Source organism: Anas platyrhynchos, chromosome 4, assembly GCF_047663525.1.
Source record: "Anas platyrhynchos isolate ZD024472 breed Pekin duck chromosome 4, IASCAAS_PekinDuck_T2T, whole genome shotgun sequence".
Lineage (NCBI taxonomy): Eukaryota > Metazoa > Chordata > Aves > Anseriformes > Anatidae > Anas > Anas platyrhynchos.
The window spans coordinates 70,313,358-70,325,793 of record NC_092590.1 but is presented as its reverse complement, the minus strand read 5'-3'; the positions used below and the strand labels follow the sequence as shown (position 1 = coordinate 70,325,793).

The window sequence follows — 12,436 nt, the reverse complement described above, 5'->3', positions numbered from 1 at the left end:
AAAATATGAAAATATAATTAAATGGTAGAATACATTCTCATTACATTTCAACAAGCTGTCTATAGTAACTTAGGCCATAATCATTTTATTGTGGTATGTTTTAGCTTTTCAAGTACATGTTTTAGTGCTATAAATATTTTAATTTCAGAACATATAGAGGCTACAATATGCTGCAAAGTCCAACAGATGTCACTATGGAAAACAATCTTTCAAGGGTTGTTGCAGCAATTTCCCATGCATTGACAATATCCACTACAAGAGCACTTACAGTGAGTTTTCTTAGTTGCTATAGCGGCTGACCTTTTTTTTTTTTTTCTATCCTTATTTTTAATTCCTGGGTATATGCATCTGCAACTTTGGTACTGTGGCAATAGTAACATATTTAAGTCTCACTCTTAAGATATTTTGCTGTTGTTGTTGCTAACTCTACCAGTGATGAAACTGATTCATAATTGGTGTTGACTTTTCAGTTTGGCTGCTGTGAAGCTTTGTGTCTTCTCTCCACAACGTTTCCAGTCTGTACCTGGACGGTGGGATGGCACTGTGGGTATGTTCCTTCATCCAATATTCAATCTTCTGAAATTTGTGCATGCAAAAGCAGAGTACACTCATTCAGATGTCAGAAGTCCTGGCTCAGGTATTTGCTGTTAAATTTATCTTAGGAGTTATCAAAACTTCATGCCAAAGTGTGTTGCATCTGGCTATCAATGTGCTGTGCCACATGAGCTGTAAGACTAGCTGCTGAAGATGGGCACATATGCGGACTGTTTTTTTCAGTAGACTGAGCATCGTGTTCATCTTTCTTCACTGCTGTCATTGTTTTGGTTCGCCTTTTGGAGAATTATTACTAAATGTTACCAGACCTGCTGCCTCTGCAATTCTTAAAACTTGTGTCTGTATTTGCCAGATTTGCAGAGGTATACATGTAGTGATCTTCCTTTACAAGAATGTTCAGGTCATGCCCTGTTAGAGTTTATGTATTTCATCATTAGTTTATCCTATCTTCATATGTATGCAATTATTTATTCATATGCATTCTTCTCAAAGATGTTCTGCCATTTCTTTGTCTGAGTCTAAAGAGTTACCTACTCTTATTTTACTCTTTATTTTACTCTTCTAATGTCCTGAAGCTCTATTGCAAAATTTGATCTTTTGCTGTTATCTTTTTAAATAACCCTTCCCTTGCTTGTCATCAAGTCTTTCCTTCCGTTTCTGGGCACAGGCATGGCATGCTCAGTATATGTATTCTAAGAGATGTCTTGTCACAGATGACTAGGCTGTAGGTCAGTGAGAAGTGAAATAAATTTGTATGTGAGCAACGCTTAGCTGGAAAATAAAATTAATACACAGTGCTTCTAGGAGCAGTGCTGGTTATTTAGTAGTGTGTGTCTGTCTGGGTCTTGTTAGTGTTTCTCATCCAAACTACTTACCACCAATTTTAGAACTATGCCCTTTATCCTTTCAACTTCTAAGCTAGTTTGCTTTGTTTTGAATATTCCTTTCTTATTACAGACTAGCAGCAATATTTCTTCTGTTCTACACAGCTTAAAAAAAAAATCTGTCAGATGCAGCTAGCATTCGTAGCTGATGCAATGGCATAACCTTTGCCCTGTCCTCTGATTCCTTCTTTAAAAATTTTGATCCCATATTCGTATTAATTTGACTGATAATTTTGTTTTTGTTGAATGATGTGAGCATTCATTGTACCAGATAACTAGAAGCCTGAATCCGCTATCTTATGGGAGACATGAGAATGCTACCACAATTCTTTTGTCTTGAAGTATTGGTTTTCCAATGGTTTAACAGCCATTGGAGAGCTGCTGCATACCACCTGTGTATAACTCAACATGTATTAACTCATGGGATTTTAATTTTATGTAAAGTAAGCAACACTTGCACATGAAAAAAGTATTTTAATGGGGTGCACTGTAATTAACTGTGTAGCTTTGTCAAAAGAATATCTAAGCTTAGTGTACATTTTATTTCATGAAAATTTTCTAATTGTATTAAACTTGAGCCACTAGATTAAAATACTTTTGAATTAAAAAAAACAAACACTAAAAGAAACCCTTTTTTCAGAAGTTGCATAAAGTCTTTTCCTGAAAGAAAGTTAGTTGTATTATGGAAGTCTTACATGTTTGAAATCATGTATATGATTCACGTAGTATTCTGACAAACATATTTTGGTGAACTGTGCCTGGTCTTCTTGAAACTTGGTTTGTGTGGGACGGTCCGATTCTAAAATTATCGTGAAGGAAAATATGGAAGGCAGCAGCAAATTAAAAACTTGGATAGAGCCCACCCATAAATCTAGATGATTTGTTGAATCACAATTGATTATATTCTTGCCACTTTGTAAAGTAACAAGATACTATTTTAATGTTACAGTTTGTTTCCTATCCCTGCTATGAATATTAGTAAGCCCTTTAACTGGTGATGGTTCAGGACCATAGCAGTTAGCAAGTAAATATTGAATTCTTCCATTTTTCAGTAGATGTCACTAGCAGCTTTGATACTTGTTATTAAAAAAAAAAAAAAAAGCAATAGCTCTTCAAGAATACAAAGTGTTGTCAGATTTCTGCTGCAAAGGTTTTTTTTTTAAAAAAACTACTCATATGTTAAATGTATAGCGCTACAGTACTGATTTTTGTTTTTAAATTAGTAGTCTGTTTAACTGTTAGTGTTCTTGAGACTTTAAACTTCTCAAAGAGGTCATAACATTCCAAAATTATACTTCTAGTGTATCCCAGCCAAATTCTTCAGATGAAGCTCAGAAGGGCTGCACTATTGGAATGGCAGGCATGGTCCTCTCTCTTCTTTCATCAGCATGGTTCCCGTTGGACCTTTCTGCCCATCAGGATGCTTTAATTTTGACTGGAAACTTGCTTGCAGGTAAGGCAGAACAGAAACTTGTAGGAACTTGTATCTAAGAGTTGGAAATATTTTTGGAAGTTAGGCCTTATTTCAGCTGAACAGATGAGTTTCGTTCACAGCTGCTAGCTAGAAATGTACATAAGTTTCTGTTTCCCTGAGAACCAATACAGTAACCGGGATGTTGTCATTTCTTCCCATTTGTCTCTGTGCTCTTCTGTAAGTTGAAAGTTCTAGCTCTGTTTTGTAAGGGCTTTAATTTTTTTCAGTTTTTAGCTCTAGAAGTCTTCGAGGCAGGAGATCAGGGTGTGGCAAAGAAAAATTAAAACCTTCTGCATTGTAAGAACGTTATGCATTTTTAGGTTTAGAATGGTCTTTTAAAGATTACATCAGGATTCCACAGGGTTCTCTATTGGTTTGCTATTGCTTACAACTTCGTTAATAGTGATTGGATAGGGTGTATTTAGTAAACTTGTAGGCTGTACTAGCTTGCAATGGTTGCCAGCACTTTAAATGACAGACTTGGGTATTTAGAATATCTTAACGAATTGGAAATGTTTCCTGAAAACAGACACGCAGTTCCCTAATAAGGGCACTCAGAAACGTAATGACAACTCCCCAGAACTAAAGCTACTACAGAATAGGGAATAATTGGCTAAATGCTAGTCCTGCATAACAAATTGTACTGTTACACAAAATAAATGGCTTCATATCTCTTCACATGTATGTATGAAAGCAGAGACGTAACAAAAGCAAAGAAAACATTTTTGCTCCATTAATCACTTAAGGGTATAGAACTTCGGCTGCTTACCAAGCATTCTCAAGTGTTCTTGCAGAAACCTGTTTTATTTGTAAGAATATTGAAGCCCTGTAGAAGGTTGTGGAGGTGAAACTGCCTTTGAGAGTATTTCAGTAGTCTTTCAAACTATGTCGGATTCATACACATGTAGATGACTCTGCTTTTGAGCAGAATGAACAGGTGACCTCATGTGGTTCATTCTATTTTGTTGTTTTGTTTGGAAGCAAGGCCTGCGAATGTTAGAAGAGTTAACATTTGACACGTGCATCTTGGGTTTTTCTTGGGCTCCTGAAGGAGGAGAAAGCTCTCTGTGGAGAGACTCATCCAGGGGTCACATAACTGACAAGTGTTTTGCCATTTATTTATTGTTTTATAAATCAGTTTCTTTTGATTTGAGCTACTAAACTAAACCAGTGTGGTTTTGATACTTCAGTTTCATGCTTTGTTATACGTGTGCTACATTTAGTTCCCCCATTCTGTTGCTTTTGAATAGATTTATTATGAGACTGGATGGAAATGTATCAGTGTATAATCATATAAGTGCACCTGGAAACAGCTGCTTCTGTTATTCTTATGAAACAGTGCTTTAGAATATCACTCCTAGTACATAGGAAGCTACTTCTAGCTAGCGGTAGTTCTACCTGTTTTCTTTATTATTTTTTGTTGGTTTCTTTTTTGTTTGGTTGTTCTAGTGTTAGCATGTCTCTTGACTTTACTCTTTTCCTTTCATGGTAGAAGAAAAATAATTTTTTATAAAGAGGAATTCTGTTTGCTTAGGTTTCAGTACTCTTGGCTAAATCAAACTATTTAGGTACTACCTCGAAGTTGCAAATTTCCACTAATTGCCATAGGGAATGTCTAGTATGTTTATTGCAGGCTGGGTGAAAAGAACCAATATTTTTTTAGTTGTTTAAAACTGCTCATACTGCTATTTTTAAGAACCTAGGCTTTGTTTTTCAATTTGAACTACTGTTCATAGAAATTATAATTATACTTAATTCCAAGTTTCATTTTCTTTTTCTTTTAATTCATGTGGTTCCTATTGCAGCAAGTGCTCCCAAGTGCTTAAAGAATCCGTGGAGTGCTGAAGAAGATTCAAACCAAGGTGCTGCAAAGCAGGAGGAACCATGGCCAGCTCTGGCAGATCGAACTCTTGTTACTTTGGTAGAACAGCTCTTCTCTCATCTGCTGAAGGTCATTAATATTTGTGCCCATGTAATGGATGATGTTGCTCCTGGTCCAGCAGTAAAGGTATGTATTAAAACTAAATGAAACTACAAGACTTTAAGTATCGTTGTGATACAGATCAGTTGAAGGCTCTGCATTTCAGAGTAGATACTGGCAGATATTTAATGTCTTTCTTGTGTGATGGTTTCACACCGGTAGGCAGCTCAACTCCACCATGCTGCTCTCTCACTCCCCCTCCTCAAAAGTACAGGGGAAAAAAGCCCAAGAGTTGAGGTGAGGGCAGGGAGGTAACTCACCCGTAACTGTCATGGGCAAAACAGACTCAGCATAGAGAGATCATAGTATTTTTTTTGCCGAATAACAGAGAAGATCAATGAGAAGTAAAACGAAAACCACCTTCTCTTCCACTCTCTTCTACTTCGTCCCCCCACGTAGTGCAGGGAAGTGGGGGATGGGGGCTGCAGCCAGTTCATAATGCTTCATCTCTACTGCTCCTTCAAATTCACTCTGCCCTTGCTTTAAGATGGAGTCCATCCTGCAGGATGCCATCCTTCCAAAACTGATCTTGCAGGGGTTTCCCACAGGCAGCAGCTCTTCTAGAACTGCTCCAACATGGGTCTGTACCACAGGGTCCATCTGTCAGGAGGAAACTGCTCCAGCATGGGTCCCTCATGGGTGGCAGCTCCCCCCAGACCCCTGCTCCTGTGTGGGCTCCTCTCCATGGGCTGCAGCTCTGGCCTGGGGCCTGCTCCTGCGGGGGCTCTCCATGGGCCACAGCCTCCTCTAGGCCACATCCACCTGCTCCACTGGGGGCTCCTTCACGGGCTGCAGCATGGAGATCTGCTCCATGTGGGACCCATGGGCTGCAGGGGGACAGCCTGCTCCACCAGGGGCCTCTCCACAGGCCGCAGGGGAGCTGCTGCTGTGTGCCTGGAGCACCTCCTGCTCTCTTCCTTTATGTGGAGTCAAAGGAACCTTCAGTTGTTTAGCCCTATTTCTACCTGGCTTATGCTGAAGTTGAGAAGAAAATTAGAGAAAGTATTATTCTTCTTTATTTTCACCAAGGAAATCTATGTCATAAACCTAAAAGTGGAGACATTCTGATTAAATTGACAGTCAAATAAAGAGGACTTTAAAGAAAGTGAATATGCTTGTATTTCTATAGAAGAAAAACTACTTTTACATACAAAATTAACAAAACTTCTTTTAATTCTAGGCAGCATTACCTTCTCTTACAAACCCACCTTCTCTTAGTCCAATTCGGAGGAAGGGGAAAGAGAGGGAGCCTGTGGAGCAGGCTTCTGTGCCAATGAGCCCTAAAAAGGGTGGTGAAACTAGTCCAGGTAGGTACACATACTTACATGGGGACAGTAGGTGGGAGGGTTAATAGGAGTATAGATACACCATAGAGGGTAGAAAGAATCGAGTAACTTGTTTTTTGAAATCCTAGATCAAAAGGCTAGCTGGCTTACTGTCAGGTACTGTCCCAAAGTTGAAGTTCTTCTCAGTATTGAATTGCAGGAAAGGCAGCTGTGGTGCAGGTGGATTTTTGTGTGCGCTTTTTAGTGTAAAGTGACTGTACTGTTTAGAGCAGGTCGGTTCTGAATCTTTTTCATCACTTTTTTCTGAATCCACTCACCTATTGACTATGAAGTAATTTTTGCATATGCTATAGTTAAAGAAATTCAAGTTGCTTTGTGTTTTTTGGCAGGAGCAGCTCATGTTGCTCTTGGAAACAAGATTATGAAGCTTGACATTTTTTCTTATTAGTGAATGAAGGAAATAGGTGTTAATTTTCTTCTGTAAATTGTACTTGGTCTTCAGCAATAAGCTCCCAGGGTAAAATTGCATCATAGAAGGATGCTTTTTTAGAATGCCGGTACACTTTCTAGCTGTACAGAGAGTGTTTTTGCAATTTTAAAATGTGCATTCAGATCCAAAAATTTCTGCTGTTAATTTGGATGTTTTATCTGAAAATTGGGTATGTAAAATAATACTGAATTACATGTCGTGAGCACTGTAGAAAAAAATAGTGCTAATATATTATGTATCTTTTAAGCTACTAGGCAAACTGATGCTAGTGGGCCTGTTCCAACAAGTAAATCATCTTCAGTAGGAAGCTTTTATCATCTTCCATCATATCTGAAGTTATATGATGTCTTGAAAGCAACTCATGCTAATTATAAGGTACTGTATGACATCACTTGATTGAATAAAATGTAGTTGAGCAATCATTTTGTTCCCTTTAAAACTGGCTCTGCTGAGGCAGTAACCCTACCTGTTCTGTTAGTAAAAAGGTGGAATGTTTCCATGGGCTTAAACTGTAGCACGAGATTCACCTCTGAGAAGCTCAGACTGTCCAAAGTTAGTGTTGTATTGAGGATCTCATTTGCTTTACTGCCTTATTAAGGCAATCACATTGCCTTATTTTGCCAAAAAAAGACCTTAAAACCTGATGGGCACTGTCACCATATTGCTTAGTTCTCTGCTATTGTTACTGCTCATACTAAGAGATCCTTGACTGGCTTGGTAGTGCCAAATGGATCACAATGTCTTATTTTCTCAACAGTTTATTCCAGGATGGGTAAGTTTGTTTTCCTCATTTAATGCAGGTAGTAAAAGATGCATTCCATGCTTAGTGTTCTGATTTATACACTAACAAATCAGGGGGGTGTATTCTTAAACACCTGCTATGTTTCTGAGAAATACATTATCCCTTGTCCACTACTTGTCAATATCCTAGACCTTCCTAGTGTAACTGCCTTAAGCTAGAAGATCTATTTTTATTTTTAGTCAAAATGAAGTACTGCCATTCCATCAGTTCATGAGGGAGTTTGTCAATGCTGTTGATGTAATACACTGAAATTTTACGTAGAAGACAGTTTTGTCTCTATATCTGTTCCTTTCTGCAATTTCTATTTCCTTGTCTAGTAACTATTAAGAAAAAGATTGTTTTACTTCTGTGACCAGGTTACTTTAGATCTCCAAAACAGTAATGAAAAGTTTGGATGCTTCTTGAGGTCTGCCTTAGATGTTCTGTCGCAAATCTTGGAACTTGCAACTCTTCAAGACATTGGAAAGGTACGAGATGTTTGTTTTTTGCTTGTGTTTATTTGCAATTAAGTTGTCCAATATTTGTGGTCCTTACCAGGAAAAAACAAGTATCATGGATTTAAAAATTGTTGAGACAGTAGTCCTAGTTGGGTTGCCAGGTTGGGTGTAAGATACAAAAGTAGATTTTCTGGGTTACATTGCTGCTTTTGAAAAGAGGAGTGATTTTCTACTGTTCATATTTTACGTGAAGATTTTTCCCACCAAAATGATTTCCCTTCAGTCATTCTCACTGTATCAATACATCTAAATATGCTCATGTTAAATATGCAAGATGTGAGAAGACAGCCGTTCTCCTTTCCTTTCTTGTGCCTTGGTATTTTCTCTCCTTAACTGTGGTGGTATGCACTGTATTATTTCAAGACATTCAAGGCAGATCTTGCATTTGTATTTCTTTACCTATTTTCACCATATCCCTTAAGTTAGTGTAGTTTTTATGCAGTAAAAGTGCTGTTGTCCATTTTTCATATTAATACTTCTATATAATTAAGAAAAATGCAATTAAGTGACTTAATTTTCTGCTTTTCTAGTGTGTGGAAGAAATTTTGGGATATCTGAAATCATGTTTCAACAGAGAACCAACTATGGCCACAGTTTGTGTACAGCAGGTAAGGAGGTAATTTGTTTGTGTTATAAGACTAACCCTCATGTCCTGTGCGTATCATTTGGATACCATTTATGACCATTCTTTTTAGGGAAGCAGTGTTAGGAAATTGTGTCACAGGTGGAGCAAACTGTGTTTTCTTTTTTTTTATGATTCATTCTGAAACTTGATACCATCTGAATAACTAGTTTCTCAAATTGCTCCCAACTCAAATATTTACTTGAGAACTAAGAAAACAAGTTTGTTTCCTACCTTCCTGAATGTTTTCCACAGCTAGTTAACTACATGAGAAAACCTGGAAAGCAAAGGCCTGTTTTACTGATTGGTTTCTTGCAGGCTTTCTGTTGAGCATCTGTCTTCAAGACACCAAAGTTTCATTTTGGTGCGAGGACAGCTTTAGTAGACTGTTTTGAGTTGTCACAGATCATTTTTGCAACTGAAGGGTTGTCTTCGCTTATCTTTTTTTGGCTGAATTGTGGATTGTTCTCCTAGCTTTTTTTTCCTGTTGTCTTGTATTTGACTACATGATCCTCAGTTTGTGCTTTGTTTGTGATGACCTACCCCCTTTCGTTCTTTGGGAGGATGAGGAGTCAAGTTTTCTGAAGTCCTAAAACATTAATCTTTTTTCCAATTTCCTTCTCCAGTTACTGAAAACATTATTTGGGACAAATCTGGCTTCTCAGTACGATGGCTTGTCTTCAAATACGAGTAAAACTCAAGGCAAAGCTCAGCGTTTAGGTTCTTCCAATCTGAGACCTGGGCTCTATCACTACTGCTTCATGGCACCATATACACATTTTACACAGGCACTTGCTGATGCTAGTCTGAGGAACATGGTTCAGGCTGAGCAGGAACACGATGCTTCAGGGTAACTTCTGTATTCTTGTATGATATGATGTTGACTTGAAATAGACTAGAATCTTTTTATTGTTTTTTCTAAATGCAAATATAAGGGAGGAAAGTAACTTGCAATTACAGTATTGTGTATTATTTCTTGTAGATTTGAGATAAGTATTTTTTTTTTTTTCTTGGTAGTGGAGTCTCAAATGTAACACTGTTGATCAGTTGCTACTGTGTTTTCCAAATCAGAGTTGAAGCATTAAAACAGATATCACTTAAAATTATTATGCCTTTTTAAAAAAAAAAATTTTGAATGCAAATATTTAATTAATTTGCTAATTGTAGTAAATAGTCAATAGTCTTAAAGGAAAGGCAGAATAATGACCAAAGGACACCAGAAATTCTGTCTTTACAAGATGCTTATTGTCCACAGATTACGTTGTCTGATCAAAGTGTATTGTAAGTTGTTTCTATTGCTCTTTCCTCTTACTAAGATTCTTGAAGCAGTCAGGTAGATGAAAGCTGGCATCAGGTAAAAGAAAGTTTCTAAGACAACTTGTTTATACCTCCATTTTCTTAGAGTATTTTTTTTTGTTGTTTCTCATCACAGATGGTTTGATGTGCTGCAGAAAGTTTCTACACAGCTGAAAACCAGCATTAGCAGTGCGGCAAAACACCGTGCTGATAAGGTACTCATATTTTTATAGTCCTTTTAAAAGACCTGTATGTTACATTTAAAACTCTTCCTCCTTTTAAAAAGTAATTTGTTTTTGAATGAGACCTGTTCAGATATTAGATTACTTTAAAATCTCTCTGTTACAGAATGCTATTCACAATCACATTCGTTTATTTGAACCCCTTGTCATAAAAGCATTGAAACAATACACTACGACCACATCGGTACAGCTGCAGAGACAAGTTTTAGACTTGCTTGCTCAACTGGTTCAGCTACGAGTTAACTACTGTCTTCTGGATTCAGATCAGGTTGGTACCTCGCTGTTTCTGCAAATTTGTGATACAAGGTCTCACTAGCAGGCTAAATATTTACAGCAAATATATTTGCCACAATCCATTCATTGTAATGTAGCTGAAAACAAAGACAAAGTGTATGGTGAAACTTAGTTCCCCCACCAAACACAAGGAACTTCTGGATTTTTGGTTTTATGTTGCATATAAATTACTTAAACTCTGCAACAACTGTTTAAGAACTGTTCATCAGATTGACTTTAGGAATAAGATGATGTGCACAATACAACCAGTATTGTGTTTACAGAACAGAAAACAAAAACAGAAACAAACAAACGGAAAACAAAACAAACAAAAAACAAAAAAGACTTAAGCATGACTGGGTAGTGAGCATTTTGGTTGTCAAGCAGCATTCAATTTCAGTGGCAAGGGAGAAGCTGGTGGCAAATTCAGTAACCTGTGTGGTTGTCCATATAAAAAGTAAATCTAGCAAACTTTTAGTGTTTTATTCATTACAGTATTTTCAGGTTTATAAGCTACAAGATGCAACTGATGACTTCCCTGTTAACTGATATGCAGTAAAACTTCTCAATGCGTGAATACTGGGGATTTTATATTGGAGCTGAGTTAGGCTTTTTCATTGATTCCTGGCTGTAATGCGTCAAATAGCATATTATGTGAGCAAGAAAGGAAGTTATATTATTAAATATGTAGACACATTTACTGCTAAAATACAACATAAATTCATGCATAGTGTAATAAGCTACAGCATCAAGACTCTCAAGACCTTCTGTAACTCTGGAGAGAATGTCACTCATATCAGAGTGAGCTATAAGTATAAATGATTTTAAGTGCATGTCTTTTCTTTCTCTTCGTCTAAAACACAGACTTCTGTAATTCTGTCAGAATAATTTCAGATGGTAATTAATGTTTCTGTTGTGTACTTTTTTAACACTTTATTCTCTCTTCAGGTGTTTATTGGATTTGTGCTAAAGCAGTTTGAATACATTGAAGTTGGACAGTTCAGGTATGCAATTAGCAAAGATCCTTTGAACAAGTGAGAATTTACTACTGCCTTATTCTGAAGCATATAGGGATTAGTTTTGCATTTTGTTGTTTGTTTTAAGAGAACGGGAGTGTTATATTCCAGGCAATGTATTTGTATATTTTCTGTCTCTAATAGTAGCCCTTTCAGAAGATTTAGGTTCCCTGTGGTTGAAGAAGTTGGACATAAGTAGAATTAAACTATTGTGCTGTTTCTCAAATTGGTATTTTAAAACCATTCATTTGGGGAATCCACCGAAGCCTTGCATTGAGGAATCAATAGAATTCAGCTGCTGAAGGGAGACCTATTGTGGATTCAGTGTGAATCCATTTTGTATTCTGAGCAACTGCTATGTTTTTTTTTTTTATAGTACCTAACACATCATAAGCAATGTGATGGAATTTGTCAGCTATTTCTGTTTTTCTCACACTTGAATTTGTATGAAAGGATAATTTTGTTTTGCTCTGTGGGGTCTCCTACAGAAATATTACTTTTCATCGTGTACATTAAATAATATGTTATAATGTTAGTAACTGTGAGCAATGGTCAGAACTTGAAAGAAATTAAATCCTTTGAAAAAATGGTAGTAAAGAATCAGGCACAAATCATTGAAATGTTATATAAAAGCAGAATGCATTCTTTAAAAAAATTTTAGTGGAAACAGGTTCATTTCTACTGAACAGAGTTGTGCAATTCAAACTTGACATTTTTGTTTTTTTGTTTTCAGGGAGTCTGAAGCAATTATTCCTAATATCTTTTTTTTTCTGGTGTTGCTGTCTTACGAGCGGTATCATTCCAAACAGATAATCGGAATTCCTAAGATCATTCAGCTGTGTGATGGAATCATGGCCAGTGGGAGGAAAGCTGTTACACATGGTAATTAAAAAAAAAAAAATCAGTTTATTTCTGGTAGTTCAGCAATAAAGTATAACTGCTGTTCCACGGTATAGAAAAGTGGGGTCATAATGATTGTTCCAGAAAACACTAGGTTATAAATTTTTAATATCTTAAA

At 36.8% G+C, this 12,436-nt stretch overlaps 1 protein-coding gene across 3 annotated transcripts in view; it reads left to right on the top strand.

The window, feature by feature from the left end:
* The window catches only part of HTT (huntingtin), an 83,519-nt gene that overhangs the window by 29,874 nt on the left and 41,209 nt on the right, over positions 1-12,436 (top strand). For all 3 annotated transcript variants that reach the window (XM_027455608.3, XM_027455606.3, XM_072037807.1), the window contains 13 exons: positions 149-269; positions 471-547; positions 2,741-2,892; positions 4,719-4,921; positions 6,075-6,201; positions 6,918-7,045; positions 7,829-7,939; positions 8,500-8,577; positions 9,218-9,441; positions 10,024-10,102; positions 10,236-10,397; positions 11,351-11,406; positions 12,152-12,300. In XM_027455608.3, coding sequence (XP_027311409.3) covers positions 149-269; positions 471-547; positions 2,741-2,892; positions 4,719-4,921; positions 6,075-6,201; positions 6,918-7,045; positions 7,829-7,939; positions 8,500-8,577; positions 9,218-9,441; positions 10,024-10,102; positions 10,236-10,397; positions 11,351-11,406; positions 12,152-12,300 — 1,667 coding nt within the window. The remainder of the gene's footprint in view (positions 1-148; positions 270-470; positions 548-2,740; positions 2,893-4,718; positions 4,922-6,074; positions 6,202-6,917; positions 7,046-7,828; positions 7,940-8,499; positions 8,578-9,217; positions 9,442-10,023; positions 10,103-10,235; positions 10,398-11,350; positions 11,407-12,151; positions 12,301-12,436) is intronic.